This window comes from Schistocerca cancellata, chromosome 6 (genome assembly GCF_023864275.1).
Source record: "Schistocerca cancellata isolate TAMUIC-IGC-003103 chromosome 6, iqSchCanc2.1, whole genome shotgun sequence".
NCBI classification, from domain to species: Eukaryota; Metazoa; Arthropoda; class Insecta; order Orthoptera; family Acrididae; genus Schistocerca; species Schistocerca cancellata.
In genome coordinates this window covers 534512032-534535718 of record NC_064631.1, presented here as the reverse complement: position 1 = coordinate 534535718, position 23687 = coordinate 534512032, and the positions used below count along the sequence as shown (strand labels likewise).

General features: G+C 37.5%; 1 protein-coding gene across 1 annotated transcript in view; it reads right to left on the bottom strand.

Moving 5' to 3' along the window:
• The window catches only part of LOC126191082 (putative phosphoenolpyruvate synthase), a 358083-nt gene that overhangs the window by 72494 nt on the left and 261902 nt on the right, over window positions 1–23687 (bottom strand). Inside the window, exons 22-23 of the mRNA XM_049931802.1 lie at window positions 22815–22970; window positions 20506–20672 (exon numbers count right to left, since the gene is read on the bottom strand). Coding sequence (XP_049787759.1) covers window positions 20506–20672; window positions 22815–22970 — 323 coding nt within the window. The remainder of the gene's footprint in view (window positions 1–20505; window positions 20673–22814; window positions 22971–23687) is intronic.

Below are 23687 nucleotides of genomic sequence, written 5' to 3'. Positions count from 1 at the left end.
GCATAAAATGATCCTACTAGTAATTTTAGTCATTATAGTTTTTCTATCTGCCTTAATGTTGACATTTATGATAACTGTGCTGATTTCCTTGGCTACTTTAGTATGTATCTGCATCATTCACTGTATTTGTGGCCTCTAATCTTCAGTAAAGACCTTTTCAAAGCCTGCAGACATAACTGTTGTTATCGTTAGATCAGCCTCAAGCCTCTTGTTTTCACATTTAAGTTTCTCAACCCTGCTTTTCTTAGCAGGACTGTTAGACTTGTGTTATTTGTTCATAAGCCAAGCATTCTCATGGTGCAGTAAAGCAACTTGATATAAAATTTTTGACTATTCTAACAGTTCTTGGAGGTAAGACAGAGAACTTTGGAAACCTCTTTTGCTTATATTCACATTCACTCACAGTGTACGGTGTCAAGACACAGAACAAGACAGGTCTGCTTGAATGGAAACTTGCATTCTTAAATATGTGGAGCATCTTATTAGCAGATTGAGACAAATGCATGAAACTAATCTCAGAATAAGGGAATATGACATGCTGAGTACTATAAGATAAACATATGCCTACAAATTCTCCACTTTAGAGCTATAATGAAAGTCAACATTTTCAAGGTAAAATGACTGAAGTTAATATCAATAACACAAGTTTGTGATATCATTGATACAAGTCCATCTGTTACTACACATTACATTAATCCTTGTTCCATACATCATGAATATGACATTTCATAATGATGTGGAACATGTCACTTTAACATAAGTTTTCTTTACACAAAATAATTAATTAATTTTTTTTTACAGTTACTACTTCATATCTAAGAATTCATCTATTGAGTAGAAGGCGTTGTCATTCAGAAATTCTTTTAATTTGCTTTTAAATGTTGGTTGGCTATCTGTCAGACTTTTAATACTATTTGGCAAATGACCAAAGATTTTAGTGGCAGCATAATTCACCCCTTTCTGTGCCAAAGTGAGATTTAATCTACAATAGTGAATATCATCCTTTCTTCTAGTGTTGTAGCTATGCACTTCGCAGTTATTTTTGAATTGGGATGGGTTATTAATGACAAATTTCATAAGTGAATATATGTATTGTGAAGGTACTGTGAATATCCTGAGTTCCTTAAATAAATGTCTGTGAGGTGATCTTGGGTGGGCTCCAGCTATTATTCTGATTACACGCTTTTGTACAACGAATACTTTCTCTCTTAATGACGAATTGTCCAAAACATAATGCCATATGAAAGCAGTGAATGAAAATAGGCATAGTAGGCTAATTTACTTATATATTTATCACCAAAATTTGCAATAACCTTGATATCATAAGTAGCTGAACCTAACCACTTCACCAGATCATCGATGTGTTTCTTCCAATTCAATTTCTCACCAATGCACACACCCAGAAATTTTGAGTATTCTATCTTAGCAACAGACTTCCATTCATAGTCTATATTTATCAATGGTGTTATGCCATTTACTGTACAGAATTGTATAAACTGTGTTTTCTCAAAATTTAGTGAGAGTCCACTTGCAGAGAACCACTTAATAATTTTCTGAAAGACATTATTTGCAATTTCCTCAGCTGATTCTTGCTTCTTGGGTGTGATTACTATACTTGTATCATCATCAAAAAGAACTAAGTTTGCATCTTCATGAATATAGAGTGGCAAGTCATTAATATATATTAGGAACAATAAGGGACCCAAGACTGAACCCTGTGGGACACCATTCTTGACACCTCATCAGTTAGAGGACTCTGCTGGTTTTTGTAGACTATCTGTACTGTTAATTTTAACCTTCTGCATTCTTCCAGTTAAGTATGAATTAAACCATTTGTGCACTGTCCCACTCATACTACAATACTTAAGCTTATCTGGAAGAATTTCAAGATTCACACAATCAAAAGCCTTTGAGAGACCACAAAATATCCCAATGGGTGATGTTTGGCTATTCATTTAATTTAATATTTGATCAGTGAAAGCATATATAGCAATTTCTGTTGAAAAGTCTTTCTGAAAACCAAATTGACATTTTGTTAGTACTTCATTTTTACAAGTATGTGATGCTACTCTTGAATACATTATTTATTCAAGAATTTTGGTTAAATCTGTCAGAAGTGAGATTGGGCAGTAGTTGTGAGCGTCAGATCTATCCCCTTTTTCATGCAATGGTTTAACAACAGCATATTTCAGCCTATCTGGAAAAATTCCCTGTTTCAGTGAGCTATTACATATGTGGCTGAGAATTCTAATTATTTGTCTGCAAAAAGCTGTTAGTACGCTGTTGGAAATGCCATCCATTCCATGTGAGCTTTTACTTTTGAGTGAATTTATTATTTTCCTAATTTCAGTAGGAGAGGTGGGTCGAATTTCAGTTTTATCAAATTGCGTAGGTACTGCCTCTTCCATATACTAAGTTGCATTTTCTAATGAATAGCTGGAACCTATTTTCTCTACAACACTTAAAAAATGATTATTAAAAATGTTTTCTACTTCTGACTTCTTGTTAACAAACTTTTCATTGTGTTTGATAGAAATACAGTCTTCCTGCGCTCTCGGTAGCCCTGTTTCTCTTTTCACATTATTCCAAATTGTTTTAATTTTATTACCAGATGTGCTAATCTCAGACATAATGTACATACTTCTGGACTTTTTAATAACTTTTCTTAATACAGTGCAGTGGTTTTTGTAATGTTTTATTGTTTCGGGTTCATTAATCCTCCTAGCAATAAGATACATTTCCCTTTTCTGTTTACAAGATATTTTTATCCCTTTAGTAAGCCATGGCTTTTTACATGGTTTCTTACAATTATATTTCACTGTTTTCTTAGGGAAACTGTGTTCAAATATACTCACAAAGATATCAAGAAATAGGTTAAATTTTAAATTAGCATCATGTTCCCTGTACACATCATCCCAGTCTAGCTGTTGCAAGCTTTCCCTGAAATTTTGAAGTGTTAAATCATTAATGGAATGCACTATTTTGGAGGACTGTTTCGCACTGCTGTATGGAGCTAATAATATACTGTAACTAGCTGTGCATTATGATCAGACAGACCATTCTTAACTGGAAAAGTTTTTATTTGATTAAATTTATCTTGGTTTATGAAAACTTTATCTATCAGTGGGCTGCTTTCTTGTACCACCTGAGTAGGAAAATCAATAACTGATGTCAAATTGAAAGAACCAAGTAATACTTCAAGGTCAAGCTTTCTATCTGACTCTTTCAGAAAATCCACGTTGAAATCCCCACAAACAATAATTTGCTTTTCTTTGTCTGACAGGTAGCACAACAAAGAATCCAATTTTTTCAAAAATAGTTGATAATTTCCCAGTGGGGACTTATACATGGCTACAATTATAAAAGTGCCTTTATTTAGTTTAAGCTCACATGCACATGCTTCTATGTGTTGCTCTACGCAAAACTTTTTAGTTTCCAAATTTCTCACACTATGACTGATTTTAACATATAAGGCAACTCCTCCTCTCTCCATTGTGTCTCTACTTACATGTGCTGAAAGCTTATATCCACCTACATTTACCATTTCCATACCTGTGACTATATGATGTTCAGACAGGGATAGTACATCTACTCCGCCCTCAGTTTCCAAATCTTCTATACAAACAAGAATCTCATCTACTTTGTTTTTAAATCCCCTGATATTCTGATGCAATATATTAACATTATTTTTTACTGTGCTTTTATGTGAATCTAGTGAGATTCTAACATCATTTTTCACTATACTGTTATGAGAATCTTGTGAATGTTTTCACGTCTCTAGTACCTACCTGTCTGAACTTTTCATTAAGCTTTATTTCAATCAATGTAAGATGATTGGATACCGATCTTAGCCTAAAAAAGTATTCCCATGAGTTTCAGTGCCCCACTCCCAACCTTAAAGATTCTGCTATCATCCCAGCCAGTTTACCCTTCCCTTTCCTATTGAGATGCAGGCCATGTCTTGTGAAGTCCCACCTACCAATACCATCAACAGGAAGCAAACCTACATTGACAAAGTAGCCGCCTGAAGCAGCTGATCTAGCTTCACATTCACTCTCCTGACAGAGCTGTTCAATTGGGGCCGGTCATACCACATGAAAGCAGGAACCAAGCCAACATTTGAGTGGTTCATTGCAGATGATATTTTTACCAGGTCACACTCAATATTGTATCTTCTATGGCTCTCTATTTGCTATGTAGATACACTGATATATAGCATTAAAGTACATTTGAGACTTCTACTACAACTGTGAAACAATGTCACAAACGTTTCACAATTATAGCAGAAGTGAGTTATCTGATCTGTGTTCTGTTTAACCATGGTATGCTACTGATTTTGTGAGCAGGCACATGTGATTTTTACACAAGATTGCAACTGCTATTTATTGTCACACTGCCAAAATGGGATCTGTAGCACCATTAATGGCAGATCAAGATAAACTGAGATACGCCTGTATGTCTGACTACACAGGATACCTCATACACTCTATCAAAGAAGATCCAGGTATCATCACACAGCATGTCACCAAAACATGTGATACACCTCACAGTACCACAAGGAAAGTACATCACAGGCACTTCATATATTTCCAACTGCTTCAATTTGAGCAGTGTCTTTTGCCTAATGGCAACTGTCAATGGGAGAACTTAGAAATTTTGCCAGTTGTTTGTTGCACAAACTGCCAATTCATTGCTTGTCTCTTCAGTCTTGTTAGCACATGGGACAACATTTGGAAGTGAAGGAATATATATATGTCTGCTTGTGTCTGTGTATATGCGGATGGATATGTGTGTGTGTGCGAGAGTATACCTGTCCTTTTTTCCCCCTAAGGTAAGTCTTTCCGCTCCCGGGATTGGAATGACTCCTTACCCTCTCCCTTAAAACCCAAATCCTTTCGTCTTTCCCTCTCCTTCCCTCTTTCCTGATGAGGCAACCGTTGGTTGCGAAAGCTTGAATTTTGTGTGTATGTTTGTGTTTGTTTGTGTGTCTATCGGCCTACCAGCGCATTTGTTTGGTAAGTCTCATCATCTTTTATATATAAAGCTTTCGCAACCCACGTTTGCTTCATCAGGAAAGAGGGAACGAGAGGGAAAGACGAAAGGATGTGGGTTTTAAGGGATAGGATAAGGAGTCATTCCAATCCCAGGAGCGGAAAGACTTACCTTAGGGGGAAAAAGGGACAGGTATACACTCGCACACACACACATATCCCTAAAGTGAAAATAAAAATATATGGGGAGAGATAAAGGTGAACTAGAAAGCAACTGGCGTTCTGGTGTGAAAAAAATCAAAAAAGTGTTGGTTTAAGCTGAGCTATGTTGATCGTGTGGTGAACTTAGGTTGGTAAACAATGATGTGTACAAAGGTTAGGTAGTTGTGCTGCGTCCAAAACACGTTAAAGGGTGGAGAAATATGGGAAAATTTCGAAAAAACTGCGTGTTAATGTATTAAAAGGACTGAAAATGAGGCTAACATTTGTCTGATGAAGAAATAATAACGTTAAAACCTGTGGGAAGCTGCTAAAAAATTATCAATTATGTGGGAAAAACAGGAATGGAAATAAAACGAAAGTTTTAGAACTAGCTGAAATGGTTGTTTAATAGGTGAAAGGAACTGAAACTGTGAAATAGTATTCACAAGGTTACACGAGAAATGTTTGTAAACTGGGAACGGTGGATTTTATAGCAGTGGTAGTGTTGAAAGCGTTAAAAATTTTTTCGTTATGGTTTGGAAGTAAATTACATTTTAGTGAGTATATACAGGCAGGATAAATTGTATGGTAGATTACGGCAAAAAAGGGGAACTACTTGGACAAACAAAAAGAGAAAGTAAGATGACAGAAAAGATTTCGAAATGCAACAGTGACAATAACAAATGTAATTGTTGGGTTCAAATTAATGATATGGATATAATAGAAAGAAACATTCCACATAGGAAAAATATATCAAAAAACAAAGATGCTGTGACTTACCAAAGAAGATAGCGCTGGTAGATAGACACAATAAAAACACACACACACACACACACACACACACACACACACAGATTTCAAGCTTTCGCAGCCCACAGTTGCTTCATCAGGAAAGAGGGAACGAGAGGGAAAGAAAAAAGGATATGGGTTTTAAGGGAGAGGGTAAGGAGTCATTCCAATCCCGGGAGTGGAAAGACTTACCTTAGGGGGAAAAAGGGACAGGTATACACTCACACACACACACACACATATCCCCAAACCTTCCCTCTTCCCTGATGAAGCAACCATGGGTTGCAAAAGCTTGAAATCTCTGTGTGTGTGTGTGTGTTATTGTTATAACGTAACTTATGTAATGAAGTAAATCAACTAAAATGAAATGAATCACTCAACTGGGGTGAAATCAGTGAAGAAAAATAATGTCATTGCAAACCATTCAAATGTGTTGAACCTGCAATGTAATGAATATGTAATTAAAATCAAAACTATATGCCACTGGTAACAGTGAAAGCTAGAGTCAGGACTGGTGGCATTCGCAGATAGTCTAACAGCTAGGGCAACTACTCACTATAAGTGGAAACATGGATTTGAGTCTTGGTACATTTTGTCTTTCCCTCTCCTTCCCTCTTTCCTGATGAAGCAACCGTGGGTTGCGAAAGCTTGAATTTTGTGTGTGTTTGTGTTTGTTTGTGTCTCTATCAACATACCAACACTTTCATTTGATAAGTTACATCATCTTTGTTTTTAGATATACAGGGTGTTACAAAAAGGTACGGCCAAACTTACAGGAAACATTCCTCACACACAAATAAAGAAAAGATGTTATGTGGACACATGTCTGCAAGCGCTTAATTTCCATGTTAGAGATCATTTTAGTTTGGACCCCATGTTCTTCCACCTACGCTCAATGGAGCATGTTATCATGATTTCATATGGGATACTCTACCTGTGCTGCTAGAACATATGCCTTTACAAGTACGACACAACATGTGGTTTCATGCACGATGGAACTCCTGCACATTTCAGTTGAAGTGTTCGTACGCTTCTCAACAAAAGATTCAGTGACCGATGGATTGGTAGAGGCAGACCAATTCCATGGTCTCCACGCTCTCCTGACCTCAACCCTCTTGACTTTCATTTATGGGGGCATTTGAAAGCTCTTGTCTACGCAACCCCGGTACCAAATGTAGAGATTCTTCATGCTCGTATTGTGGATGGCTGTGATACAATACGCCATTCTCCAGGGCGGCATCAGCACATCAGGGATTCCATGCGACGGAGTGTGGATGCATGTATCCTTGCTAACGGACAGTTTGAACATTTCCTGTAACAAAGTGTTTGAAGAAGTCATGCTGGTACGTTCTGTTGCTGTGTGTTTACAGGGTGTATACGGGGACAAGGAAAAAAAATTCCCGGATTATTCCCGGATTTCTCCCGGATATTCCGTTTAAAAAATATGCTTTTTCCCAGGCAAAAAAACACTTTTTCTGTGCTAAGTGACAGTAGGTTTTCCGTAGATTTTCCCTCGGAACTGTAAAACTTATCAATCCTTTGAATGGTTAACGTTTTATACAATCGCGCAGAACTTCCCGGAAACAAAAAGAAAAGGCGGGGCAGAGAAGTTTTGGAAAGACCTTTGATTTGCAGCAACATATACGCTGCATATTTTCGTATTACGAAAGTATAAATTCGAATTGCACCAAACACAGCGCGTTAGTTTCCGGAGCGTTGAAACCGAGATTGCGATGTCCTTTTGTAAGCGAGTCATATCTCAAGCCACGAGATCTCGCCAGCCAACGACAGCAGCTATTCAGACCATAGGACACGTGTTATAGTCAGCCAATAGCAAGATCACTGGTCACATAGCACGAACACGCAAGAGGAAAAGTTAACGGTTTACATTAATGTACACAGTACCGTATATCTACAATAAAAGCTAAGCTTTCACATATAATTTTGGTCTCTAAGATTAACATGCTACAACAGAAGCTATGTTTTCACATGTAATATGGTGTTTTTTTTTGTTTTTTTTTTTTTTTTTTTGCGTGTGTTAATTTTAAGATACATCACACAAATGTGCCAGTCAATTTAAAATTCTGACATAAATGTCTCGGCTCGAAATTCTTGTAAGTGGCTGGTCCTCAAACTGTTCAGTTACGAACGCTCTGTGATTTAGATATCCATCCCACTTTCTCACACGTAAGATAATTCAGAAATTTATTTTGAAAGTAACGTTTTTCTAACCACCGTTCGCAATACTATCTAGAGACCGTTAGAAATAGGTTCGATTTACCAGTTGCCAGAGAGGCAACAGGCATTATTGTGCGTGTGCAACTGTATTGGTGTAGGAAGCCCGTATGTTTGTGTGTATAAAGTACTAACAAAGCTTACATTACAGCATAAAAGAAACAGGTCATCAGAGGGTACTCCAAAGAGCATCGGAATTTCGTAAACTATACTAAAATGCATAGTTCGGCTTGAGTGCAAATTGGCTTTTTCCAGATTCACAATGAAGTACGTCCCATCTGATATTAAGCTTTTCAGTGTGGTTTTTGGGATGTAAATTTTCTTGGAGTACCAGTACTCTGCGATCTCATTTTTGGTTCTTTATTATGGCATAATGCCATGTATGGCAGAAGATGATAACGTGCACTTGAAATTCAGCGAACAGTTGGAACTAGGCAATACTGTAGAATGAAACACTTCGTTTCAAATAAAATGACTGCCTCAGCGGAAAGATTAATAAAGCCAAATTTCTTTAGCAAACTTGCAAAATTAACTTCACTGTTCTGCAAGGCGATTAATGTTTGACTGCTACAAACTTGGAAATAAAATAAAATCAGAAAACTGAAATTAATATTTTTGCCCTCTGTAATTATGTGAATGTATTTTAATTCACTTGATATCCATTTTGTTTTCATTTGATGTGGGAGCTGTACACGAAGAGAAGCAGCGAAATCACTTAACGTAAACACGGGTCACGTGGAGGTTAACCCCCTCCCCACTACAACTCTGTGCAAGAGTGAATCTGGCAGCTAGGGTGCGGGAGAAAATTTTTTCTCATTTGCATCTGGCTGCTTGCTGTTACTACCGATACAGCTAACAGCCAAACTTCAAGTAGCGGAAAGCGGGAGAAGGTGCTGCTTATACGCGAGTCAAATGCGCATGCGCAACAGACCGCTGGCAATTGGTCAAACGAACCTAATGTGAACAGTTGTGACATCATGCTCATAGTAAGCAGTTTATTGTTACGAAGAATTACAGTCTGTGCCCTACGGCCTTTGACATATTTTTGCTATTTGCAGATGCTTGTGCGTGCACAGTGTTTTGTTGTTGTAAATTGCACATTTCCTTTGCCACTAAAGTTTTATTTTTTTCCCTCTCCTTTATATTTTCTTGCTGCAGTATCGTTCTCCAGTAGCAGGATACAATAACATTCTTTGCTAGAGAATCAATTCTGCAGTCAAAATTACAAAAATTTAACTGAAAGCTAAAACAATGAAAAATTCCCGGAATTCCGAAAAATTCCCGGGTTTTTCCCGGTTTTCTCCCGGATGAAAAAATTCCCGGGTTTTTCCCGGATTTCCCAGTTGTCCCGGGTCATAGACACCCTGGTTTACATTCCATGATTAATGTGATTTGAAGAGAAGTACTAAAATGAGCTCTAACATGGAAAGTAAGCGTTTCTGGACGCATGTCCACATAACATATTTTCTTTCTTTGTGTGTGAGGAATGTTTCCTGAAAGTTTGGCCGTACCTTTTTGTAACACCCTGTATATATTGGCATTGGGGGAGGGGGGATGAAAATTGTCATACTACAGAAATTTCTGGCTGGACACATACTGCCGTTTGTGATTGTTGCTTGGCTGGAATCGTAGGTAGCTGTCTGGTAGGTCCCTGAAGCAGTACTCCATCTATCTCATTGTGTTGACTGGGATTGCTAGTATACTCTCACTTGATACTGTTCAGTGCCATAATATTCTGGCCCAAATAGCTAAGGTCAATTAAATATTTATTATACAGAAGCCTGCAGTACTAATATTATGTAAAATCTATAACCAAACATCTTGCAGAAGCATCTACGGGCACCTCAGGTTTTCTACACTTATGTGCTATTACATTTATTTCATAACAGAACTTTCGGTTAACAATAACTGTGGATGTAGGTCAAAATGCGAAATTCTCAACCACAACTCTAGACGTAAAAGTAATTCCTTTATACAGTGTGCACCTCTGTTTAGGGTTCAGGATGAAGTTTTATATTGCAGTGCAATGTCTATAACAGTTTGCCAACACTTATGAGGCATGGATTCAGAAATCCCCAGATATTCAAAAACAAATTAAAATACTACCTTACAAGCACTATTTTTATAATGTAACTTATGTAATGAAGTGAATCAACTAAAATGAAATGAGTCAATCAATTGGAATGAAATCAGTGAACAAAAATAATGTCATTGCAAACCATTCGGATATGTTGAACCTGCAATGTAATGAATATGTAATTACAATCAAAACTATATGCCACTGGTAACAGTGAAAGCTAGAGTCAGGACTGGTGGCATTCGCAGATAGCCTAAAAGCTAGGGCAACTACTCACTATAAGTGGGAAACATGGATTTGAGTCTTGGTACATATTTTCAGTTGTCGCTACATACACACATATTGTATGAATTGAAAAGTTGTCTCAAACTGTAGCTCAAGGGAGACATATAGTGCAGAAAAGGAATCAGAACTAAAACTTCCCAGTGAAGGTCCACTGAGTAACAGATCAAATATGAGAGCTACACTGAAAGAAAATGAGAGTTAAGATGCGAAAAAAAGTAAAATAGTAATCAAGAAGTTTCTGTCATGAAACAGAAAATACAAGCATATAAATGCTTTCAGGTGTGTATAAGGATATGAAATAGTTCAGTAACATGTTTATGAATATGGAGCCATCAATGAGTTATGAAATAAGATAAATATTTATCTGTGCTAATGGCATCACTTTTTGAAGATGAACATTTCATTAAAATATTACAGTAACAGAAAATATGTGATAGCATCAGCTAATCACAATGAGGTAATACCTCCTCATAAAACAATGGTGGCCATTCCATTTTCATCCTCCAGTCTGATGGTAAAAACTTAAAACTGCAAAACACCATTTCACCATCTTCTGCAGTTTTTCTTAAAGAAGGTTTTAACTATTAACTGCTTAGGACAGAATGGTGCACATTTAAATAGGTTAGAGTATGTAACACTAAGAAAACTGTTGAGTGATATGTGCACAATTATAGAAAATAAGGAATGTAACTGTTAATGAGGGAGTGAAAAAAATTCTTTAAAATCAACAACATATGAGTTCTTCTGTCAGAAGAGAGAAATGTTACAAGTCCTTTGCCTAAATGAATTCTAGCTTATCAAAAACTGCATCAAGAAACTTGACCAAACTACAATGTTATGTTACAGTCAGTAGCTACTATAGAAGAAACAGAATTCAAGAAGGTTCCTGCACATTTATTAAAAATTCTTTAAGATATAAGATTGAGCAAGATAGTGCAATAGTTAGCACATTGGTCTTGCATCTGAGAGGACAATGGTTCAAATCCCATCCAGCCATCCAGATTTATGTTTTCTGTGGTTCCCTTAAATTGTTTGACGCAAATGCTGGAATGATTCCTATGAAATAGCACAGCTGATTTCCTTCCCAATCCTTCGCTAATCCAAGCTTGTGCTCTTTTCAAGAAGGGTGACAAAACTAATTTATCTAACTACCGTCCAATATCACTACTAAGTAGTTTCTCAAAAGTATCAGAGAAACTAATGTATACAAGAATTGTAGAACATCTTAACAGCCACAACATACTCAACAGAAACCAGTTTGGTTTCCAAAAAGGTAGATCAACTGAGCAGGCTATTTTTTCTCTCACAAATGAAATTTTAGAGTCAATAAATAATAAAATGTCACCTATTGGAATTTTTTGTGACTTGTCTAAGGCCTTTGACTGTGTGGACCACAACATTCTCTTACATAAGGCTAATTTTTATGGCTTGCGAGGTAGCATTGGTAGATGGATAGAATCATATCTGCAAAACAGAAAACAGAAGGTGATAATTAATGGTGCCAATGATAGTCCCATTTCTTCTGATTGGGGCACATTAAAGTGTGGTGTGCCTCAGGGGTCCATCCTAGGACCTTTGCTTTTCCTTATCTTCATCAATGATCTCCCACTTTGCACAGACACCGAGTGTAAATTTACTCTTTTTGCCGATGACACCACTATTCTGCTTGAAAGTCGAACTAACAGTGACCTAGAAAATAAATGTAATGCTGTACTCGTTGACATCCTACACTGGTTTAAGTGCAACGGACTAACTCTAAACATTCAGAAAACTCAGTATATGCAATTTCACACATCTCAACAAGAAAATGAAGTATGCCACTTAAACTGTGGTAACCAAAATATACTACACTGTGAATCATCTAAGTTCTTGGGCATTCTAATTGATGGCAAGCTGAACTGGTCTGAGCATATCTTAGACCTACATAGAAGGCTCAGTGTGGCAACTTATGCTCTGCGTGTAATCACCCCCATTGGTGATGAGGACGCTACTAAAGCTGCCTACTTTGGTTATTTTCATTCTATCATGTCGTATGGCATAATATTTTGGGGCAACAAGCCTTTAGCCAAAAAAATATTTACTGCACAGAAGAGAGCTGTTAGAATCATGAGTGGTGTTCATCCAAGATATTCTTGCAGAAGTCTGTTTCATAAGTTACAAATATTAACACTTACCTCTCAATTCATATTTTCTTTGATGATTTTTGTTTCTAACAACCTATCTCTTTTTAAAACTAATAGTGAATGTCATGATCATAATACTAGGTCTAAAAATGATCTACACAGGGATCTGAAACATTTAAGTCTTGTTCAGAAAGGTGTTCATTAGTCAGCCACAAAAATTTTCAACTCCCTTCCATCAGGTATTAAAGATCACATTAATGTCTTACCTACTTTTAAATGTAAATTGAGAGAATACCTAATGGTAAATTCCTTCTATTCTCTTGATGAGTATCTACAGATAAAGTAATGATTTTTTATACTGATAAAAATTTGTTTGCTATAGATCACATTAACTGTTTAATTTGGAAAATGTACTATATTTCCTTTTTAGGTATTGTTTTATATTACTTGAGCTATACCTTTGATTTGATTTTAACCTACAAACTTATTCATAATCTTATGGTACATTTTTGTCATTTTATATATGTGTATTATTTGTTTAATTTGGAAAATGTACTATATTTCCTTTTTAGGTATTGTTTTATATTACTTGAGCTATACCTTTGATTTGATTTTAACCTACAAACTTATTCATAATCTTATGGTACATTTTTGTCATTTTATATATGTGTATTATATCTGTTGTATGTAATCATGACTCATTCCACATCCTTGTGATTTATCACAATACGGATTAATGGAATACGAAATAAATGAAAATGAAATGAATGAATGAAATGAATGTCTCCAATGACCTACCTGTCAACAGGATGTTAAACTCTAATATTTCTTCCTTCCTTTTTAACATATAAAGTAAAAAGTTGGATTTATTTTAAAAAATTAGAAGTGCATATTTAAAAGTGTTAAAAAATATTTCTAGAATTCTGAGGAGGCCTAGGTCCACTACCTTACTGCAAATATTGAATCTTGTCATTCTGCATATAAATGTTAAAAATATTTATTGTAATTGCAATTTAAACATTTTGATTTTCTCAAGAATAGTGGGAATTTAAAGCCCATCTACAAAACTAAATAATTACAAGCTGGAACACAGTTCCCAGTCATCTGAATCCAAATATTTTAGAGTGGTATATATATATACCCACACTTCCACATGCCATGCAAGCACAAGCCATGTGGCAAGCAAGCACAATAAAAATAATCAGTTTGCATAAAAATAAAAACTACATACAAAAAAATATGTTAGGAGTAATGGAGATCACTTGCCATATGGCAGAGGCATTGAGCTGTTGACAGACACACAAAAAACAACAAAAGAACAAAAACTTTCCTCACTTTTGGACAGATCCCTTAACAAGACAGAGTACAGACAAACACACACACACACACACACACACACACACACACACACACACACTTCACACACACACACACAGACAAACACACACACACACACACACACACACACACACACACACGCAGACACCTACATTGTGCCAGTTGATGCTGATGCTGGGGTGGCAGTTCAGCAGGTAGACTGGGCGATGGGTACTGTTGGGAGGGGTGGGTACAGGGCAGAACTTGGGAAGTGGGGTTGCAGAGGGGCAGCTGGCAGCTCAGAGGGCAGGATTATGGGTGTGGGATAGAGATATTCGAGGAAGAGACAGCAGGTGCATGGGCTAGGAACACAGTGGCACTGGAGCTAGTGAGTTTGTGCGATGCTAAATGACAATGATGTGGAGGCATGAAGGGAGTGACAGGGGAGAGAAAGAGAAGACTATTTGGTAGAGGGTGTGGGTGCAGTGGCTTTTTGGAGACTGAGACCAGAGGAATACTAAGAGAAGGATGTTTTGTATAGTTCACAAAAGCTGCTGTTGGAGGGAAGGATCTACATGGCAGGGGTTGTGAAACAGCAACTGAACTTGAGCATGTTGTACTTAACAGGATGTTCCACCACTGGGTGGTCAACATTGTTGTTGGCTACAGTTTGGCTGTTGGCATTCATCCTGGTTGACAGCTGGTTGTTGGTCATGCTGTACATGACATGGGTGCTTTCATAGGTGACCCTACCTCTAATGGGACACGATAAACCTGTGACAGGACTACAGCAGGATGTTATGGGTACCTGAATTAGACAAGTTTTGCACTCAGGCCTAACACAGGGATATGGACCTTATGGCAAGGGGCTGGGAGTAAGACTGGCTGGCATAGGGATGGACCAGGATGTTGTGTAGGTTAGGAGTGCAGCAAACTACCACTTTACCAGGGGTGGGAAGGATTATGGATAGGATGTTTCTAATTTCCAGGCATGGTGACGGGTAGTTGAATGGTCAGTTGTTGAAATCTAAGTTGATCGTGATCCCTATAGATGAAGGTTCCATCACAATCATGAAGAATCATGGTGCCTGCCCAACAGAAGGCTTCTTCCATTTGTCTGACTTCTCCACATACTCTGCCACATTGATCGCAACCCAGAAATCTGACATACACTCCAATACCAATTTGAATCCTTAGACCCATCCTAGACTCTCACCCCTAAGTCCATCTCCCTCCTCACACCAATGACCCCCTGTACACCCATATTCTATATATTTTCCAAAATCCTGGATATCCCATTGTAGTTAATTACTGTGCTCCTACTGAAAGAATCTCAACTCTCGTCAACCAACACCTCCAATCAACTTCCCATAGCCTAGAATCTCGTGTCAAAGATACAAAACACTTCCTTGACTCTCGAGCTCCCCATTCCATTACCTCCCGGATCCTCTCTCATTGTTGTTGATGTTGATGCCACCACCATATACACTAACATCCCTCTTGTTCATGTCTTTGCTATCAAACATTATCTCCTTCCAACTACAAAATCCACTACTTTGCTCACACACAATTGCATCTCCTTTATAGGGAAGAGATGTGACAAATATGCAGCAAAGCCATGAGCACCTGCATGCTAGCCTTTTAGGCCAACCTTTTTATTGGCCATCTAAAGAAAACCCTCCTAGCCTCCCAAACCCCTTGTCTGGTTCACTTTCATTGATGATATCTCCATAACCTGGAGCCAGGATCAAAATATCCTATGCTCATTCTTCATTGACCTCCATCTCTCTGATGGCTCCATCTACACCTCTGTTCATATCAAGCCCTCTAACCACCAACAGTACCTGCATTTTGACAACTGTCACACTTACCACTTCAAAAAGTCACTCCCATTTAGCCTGGCCATTCATGGACAGAGTATCTAGAGTGATGAGAATTGTTTTGCCTACTATGCTAAAGGACTCACAAAGGCCTTCATAGACTGGTACAATCTTCCAAACGTATTCTGCAAACAGATTTCCCATGCCATATCTTCACCCTTACCCTTCTGCCAACCTGAAGAACAACTGAAAAGAACCACCTCACTACCCAGTGTCAGCCTGCACTGGAGCAATTGAACCATGTCATTTGCGTGAGCTTCGACAATTTATCACCATGCCTGGAAAATGAGGGACATCCTATCCATGACCCATCCCTTGATTACTTTCTAACATGATATTCCACAACCCACCCAATCTGCACATCATCTTCGTCCATCCCAATACCACTACTATTCTCAGTCCCTTGCCACAGGTGCAATATTGCTGTGGAAAGCCCAGGTACAAAATCAGCCTGATGCACGTCCTACTCTAACCCTGTCACAGGTATATCCTATCCCACCAGAGGCAGTGCCACCTGTGAAAGCAGCCATGTCATGTACCAGCTTAACCACAATGTTTGTGAAAATATCTGCCCTTAGATAGTCTCACTGACTTCCAAGATCTTATTATGTACAGAAGTTTAATTCCAGAAAAGGCCGTTTGTTCTGTTTGGACTGTTATTCTATTTACTCATCTGGCAGTTGACACTTCAGAGTGTGTACTATTTTCAAGTGTTGATTTGAAGAACATACAATTTGCTATCTTTTGAAAATGGAACACATGCCAAACTCGTGATTTTTAATATAAATAAATGTGCTATCCCTCCCCTTATGAGCTCTTCCTTACCCCCACCTGGTAGCATCTCCCATTATGCACTGCTGTCCGTAGTCTGGCTTCAGCTGCCAGAGACTGCGGTCATGCGTGTGTGAGGTGTGCTTGTATGAACATGTGTGTGTGTGTGTGTGTGTGTGTGTGTGTGTGTGTGTTTGTGTGTGTGTGTAGTAGCAACTATCTTTTTCATAGTGTTGTTACACTCCATCCTGGATTTTTTATTGCTTGAAAATAAGTTTAAATTATTTTCACTATATTTCCTGTTGTTTACATTGTGTGTACATTTGTTTAATCCTTTCAGTCCTTCAGTATCTGATTCCATTAACAAATGATATGAAATCACGGAACAACAATTGAGGCAAATACTATAATGTTGGCAGAGGAGGAAAGCAGTGGAACAATTTACCAACGGCTATCTTTACTGTGATTCTAGAAGTATTAGTGAATTTAAATACCCAAACCACAGATTATGGAAAATAGGAAGCATAAATTTAATTCAATTTATTGTAAATTCAATTATTGTATAATAATACTAGGGATGTAATATTATAAGGTAATGTTAAAAAGTCATAGTCATTACTTCAACTGCCGTGGTTTGGAGCAACAAACTATCTCATCTTAAAATCTTAAAACCATCTAGAACTGAATATTATTATTTTTTAAAGAATTTTTCTCTGCTTTGTGTGGATAAATACAGCAGCTGAGTGTCAGCCATATAGAAAAGCTAAGTTGTAACACTGAAGCAAAACCAATGTATTCACTATTGTTTCCATCACCTAATAGAAACTTTTTATTTATCAAGTCAATAAAAATTATGCTGTAATATTACAAACCTAGTAATGTAACAAAAATAGTAGGTCTTCAGTTTTGCAGCCAAGAATATCTCAGAAATCAAACTGATATACATGCTACGCTGGGAAAAATGAAATATCTGCTGTGGCATATTATTGCATCACTGGTCTTCATTGCTAACATATGCTTTTACAATGAGATTTAATTTCATCAGCGTCATTGTACAAGCAGTTTACTTAAAACATGTCCCTTATATATGCAAATGAAATCACTCTTTATAACAAACATTTCCAGTATGTTCTTATGGCATTTTTATTATAGCAGGTCATTTGACACAATTGGAAAATGGGTTTTAAACCAAATGAATTTCATTCAAAAAATTCAAAGAGTAAACTCATATTAAGACTCTCAGCAACAAGCTCAGAGAATTTATACGATATACCATGATGTGTTCAAAAAATTCTGGAACTTTGTCCACAAAATTTTTCTGGACTTACCTTTTACTTATAGTGCATGGTCTCCTTCAAAATACTCACCTCCACAATTCATATACCTCTCCCAATGCTGTTTCCACTTCTGGAAGCAGTCTTGGTATGACCCTTGCTGGATTGCATGTAGCGCTGTCTGTGAATTTTCTTTCATCTTGTCTGTCATTGCAAATCTTCATCCTACCAATGAGGTTTTCAACTTTGGAAATAAACAAAATGTCCTGAGGGGCCAGGTCTGGAGAGTACAGAGGATGAAGCAGCTCAGTGATTTTATTTTTTTTGCACAATACACACACCAACAGGGATGAATGTGTGGGTGTGTTATTGTGATGCAAGAGCCATGTATTGCCTAGCTACAATTCAGACTGTTTCATTCTCCCATTTCTTGCAGTAATCACAACAAGTCCAACAGTACCATTAATTAACAGTTTGATCCTGTGGAAGAAATTCATGACAAACTAATCCTTCCAGTCAAAGAAAACTATCAGCAAGGCTTTTAATATGACCTGACCTGATGAGTGTTTTTTGGTCTTGGAGGACCCTTCCCAAGCCACTGTGAAGATTGAACCTTGGTCTCAACATCATAACCATAGACACAGGTCTCATCACCACTTATCATTCTCTTAAGGAACATCTCGTTCCCATTTGCGTGATTCAAAAGCTGTTTATAGATTGTGAGGTGAAAGTCTTTCTGGTCTTGACTCAGGAGCCATGGAACAAACTTGGTGGCAACACGATGCATTCCAAGATGCTGTGTCAGGCTTTCATGACATCATCCAATTGAAATGTCACATTCTTCTGCAATCTCCTGGAGAGTCAGTCTTCAATTGGCATGCACAATTTCATTGACATTCCTGACATGAGCATCATCCTAAACGATGACCATCTTTAACTTTCATCCAGCCATATTTAAACTGTGTGAACCATTTATAATGCTGAGTATGGCTTACACACTCACGCTGTAGGCTTACTTCATCATTTGGTGTGTCTCTATAAAGGTTTTCTTGAGTTTCATGCAAAATTTAGTGGAGATGCTCCTCTAAGTCTGTCATCTCAAAATTCACAAACTCTGCAACACAACATTCTACTTAATACAGCCCTGAACAACGACTAACAGACATACAACAATGAAACTTTGGGCAGTTACACATTAAATGCAAGCATGTGCAGAGATGCCAACTGCATTTCACTCCAATGCACCACTGGTGCGAAATTAAGAATGTTCCAAAATTTTTTGAACAGATCTCATATGTAACCTGAAAAGTGACAAAGGCACAAAAACTAGTTGTTTCTTAGCACTTAATTTTGGTGTATCACATAATGTTGGTTTATAGTGTATCTGAAATTATCAGAACAAATAAAATCTGATGTGTCATTGCAAACACGAGTAACAATCAACATTACATATAAATGAAAATAATCAATTATTGAAAATATAATGTAATTGGGGGGAGGGGGGGGGGGGAACTACTCACCAAGCAGCAGTAGGAGAACACATATAAAAGGTTATTACCATTCCATAAGCCTCCCCTGACACAGGGTCCTTTTCCTTCACCCCCAATCCATCTGATAGAAGAAAGAGCCATTGGCTCTGAAATATCTTTTATGGATGTGTTCTGGTGCTGGCACTTGGTGAGTAGATTTTTTATTTTTCCAATTGCATTATATTTTCAAAAAAAGATTATTTTATTTGTATATAATGTTGATTGTTACTCATGTTTGTAATGACACATCAGATTTTATTTATTCTGAGAACTGTCACTCACTTAACCTGGTATTCAGTCAATGATTTAGACACTCAAGAAGATGATTTTGAGCAGACTGGTTTGATAGAAGTGACAGGCTGCTTCCCAATAATACAGTATTGTTACTACTAATGCAAAAGTTACTACAACTTGTTGGATGGGGAACGACTGCTTTCATTATTAAAAAAAAATGTTCAAATGTGTGTGATCTCTTATGGGACTTGACTGCTAAGGTCATCAGTCCCTAAGCTTATACACTACTTAACCTAAATTATCCTAAGGCCAAACACACACACCCATGCCCAAGGGAGGACTCGAACCTCCGCCGGGACCAGCCATTTCCATTATTAAAAATCATCTGTTATGTACAGCTACAGCTATACTCTGCAAACCATAATGAAGCGCATGCCAGAGAGTACATGCCACTGTTCCAGTTATCAGGGTTTTTCCCATTCCATGCATGCATGAAGTGCAGGAAGAATGATTGTTTGAATACCACCATGCATGCTGCAATTAATCTATCTTGATCATCATGATCCCTATGGCAGTGATACATTAAATGTTAAATTATTAAATTTAGGTATCTGTTGCTTTTGTAAATCATTTAGCCATGGGTAGTAAAATTAGGTTTGTCAAGTTGGAGAAATTAATGAAAGCTACACTTTAGGCTCTTTACAATTTTAACTGAAGAATCAAAGAATGATTTTGGAAACCTCTGTATTTTTATGAAACACAGAAACGAATATTATGTCATTGTTGAACTATAACTTACCTAGTTCTTTCTTGTTTGACTGAAATGAGTCCACGAATGACATCTGCAGCATTGGTAGTTTTCTGATTTAACTCCTTAGATGTTTTTCTTCCTTGTTTGACAATACTTTGGAGAGTTTCTATGATAGTCAGAGGTCTCATTGACCAAGTTTCTGTAGCAAGGTCAAACTGGAAACAGTGATTATGCCACAATTCTTAATATTCCATCTATTTTTGACAATATAATGCAACTGGATAGATAAAAAATCTACTCACTTATGCCACCACTTGGTGAGTAGATCTTAATATTTCAACTGTATTTTAATTTAACTATTAGGAATATTTAATATAGGAATATAGATAACATTTCATTAAATAGTAGAATTGTCAGTCTTCAACTAGTACACAAGAAAAAATGAAAACTTCACCACCTTTCAATGAATCCTTTTTCAAGCTAGAGCGCGCGCGCGCGCACACACACACACACACACACACACACACACACACACCATGAATACAGGCTGACAAGTGGCAGGATACCAATTTAGGAATGGTGGGAAGGATTGTGGGTAAGACATCCTTCTTTTCAGGGCATAATGATAGGTAGTCGAAGCCCTGGCACAGGATGTGGTTCAGTTGCTTGAATCTGGGATGATATTGGGTGATGAGTGTGTTGAACCTTTTGCAACTGGGTTCTTGGGGGTGGTGGGAGGATTATGAGCATGTGAGGATATGACAAAGGAAATATATTTATGGGCAAGGTTTTGGGAATAGTGAAGGCCTTTGTTAAGTCTTCAGTATACCGAGAAAAGGAATTCTCATCAATGAACATACATCATCCATGGGTGGCCAGACTATATGGAAGTGATTTTTCAGATACCTGCACACCCATAAACCTACCAACACCACCAAGAACAAGCTACATACAAGACCCCCTCATCACCCTATACCATTCCGAACTGGAGCAACAGGACCAAGGGCTGAGTTTTGGCCTCTACTCTCAATTATCATCCTTCAGTAATGAAGGGCAGCATATTCAAAATGTTTCCCAACCCTCCTAAAGTGGTAATACTATGCTACCCACTCAGCATACACATTGTCCTCCTCCATCCCTTCATCATTCCCATTTCCAGCTTCTTGTCACATGCATTATACCACTGTAGAAGATCAAGGTGCACTTACTTCTCCATTCCCACCACAGGTCTACCCTACCCCAGCAGAGGAAGATCCCTGTGAAAGCAGATATATCATACCCAAACTCTATTTCAATTTATGCACGGCACTCTACGTATACATGACCACCAGCAAAGATTACTTGAACAAATGGGCACTGACAAACCGCAGCCAACAGCAGGGTTGATCACCTATCAGCAGAACATATTGCTGAGTGCAACATGTTGATTTCAATGGCTGCTTCACAACTTGTATCATTTGTAATCTTTCCTCCAGCACCAGTTTTTCTGAAATATGTAGATGAGAGTTAGCCCTGCAACACATCCTTCACTTATGACAACTCACTGCGCACAACTATCTCCTCTTCTTCTGCCCTGTCACACCCTACCAATCCACTCCCCTATGTCATCATCATTGCATGCTGCACAAACTCACTGGCTCCAGTGCTCATGTGCCACATTTCTATCACTCATTCATGCTGCCTATCCCACTCACATTCCTGTTTCACACACCTGCTGTCTCTTTCTGAGCCATCAGCCACCCTTCCCCAGTCTTCCTGCCCACTCCTTGCTTCTTTTCTTCCCTCACCCACTTCATCTGTGTGTGTGTGTGTGTCAGTGTGTACAGGCACACACACTCATGCATATGCGAATATGTATGCATTCATTTAGACCAGAAAGGAGATGGACTGAGACCATTAGAGGTCAGAAGACCTAACAGGGTACTGTACAAGAAGAAAAAGATTATGAAGTAAAAGAAAAAATTGGTGAAGTTTTAATTGTTTTTTTGCATGGCAGTTGACAGCTCAACACTACTCCTAAATGATCTACATTCTGCCAGAGCTATCCATACCATGTTTATGGGGAATATTTCTCCCAGTAACTACTGTTTTAACACTATTTATAAATAACTGAACACATGTTTATCACAAATATCAGCATTTCAGAAGGTTTACAGTAAGAAAATATGTTCTGTTTAGGGAAATATGATTTCATTTAAGTAATTTTTGAAATTATGAGGAAATGGTGATCTTTTGTCTGCTTTCTTCATAATTTTATTGTAATTATTTTAAAAATTTTAACTTTTTAATAATATAAAAATAAAGTAATTAGATTTATTTGCAAATTATAGTGTTTGTCAATCAGATAGGTTTCTTACTTCTTGTATGCTGCGATGCCCATGTTTCAATAAGAAGTCATTATATTTTTGTCGAACTTTTCCTGAATTCAAGTCAAGCCATTCAACTGCCAATGGTGGAGGCAAACTGCAGAACTCATCTCCTCGACCAGTTGAAAGAATGTCATGTGCTATTTCCTTTAATGCAAATCAAAGAAAAAATTACTTTTTTTAGTTGCCTTATGGATTGTTCAAATATAAAATGCAAAATTATGTAAATGCATCATATTACAACAGTTTCAGATGAAAGTGAAAGTGACAAATAACTTAAATTATCCAGTAATCCAGAGAGGGAAAAGAACTTTCTATTTCATTTTACCTTTTTCTTATGTTCTGCTTGCACTCCCCTTTTCCAACAGAACAACTGAAACTATGAACAGCTCAGATTTCCTACTTACTCCCCAACTATTAATGACAAATCACAGTGTAGCACTCAACACAAATATCCAAATAATCATTAGGATTTGGGCATTTAAAAAATAAATAATCTTTCATAGAACTACAATAGGAGGCAACACTACTCATCAAATAAATGAAGTGGTGAGTTGTGGATATGCACATAGAAAGCATTACAAATTGCTCAGCTTTTGAACAAAGCCCTTCTTCAGGAAACTAACACAGCACTGAAAGCTGTAGCCTGATAATGCTCTCCAGGTTTTGAAACTATATTTCTTCTTTGTAAGTGGCAAAAGGAGAGAATGAAAAATGCTGAAGGACAGAACAAAGAGAGAAATACCCTCTGCTTGGTATGTTATAAAGGCATAGCATTACAGAAAATGTAATTTAACACAATAACTTAAGCAATGATATTCATGTGGAACAGGAAGATTCATTCATTTACTCAGTTTCATTGAT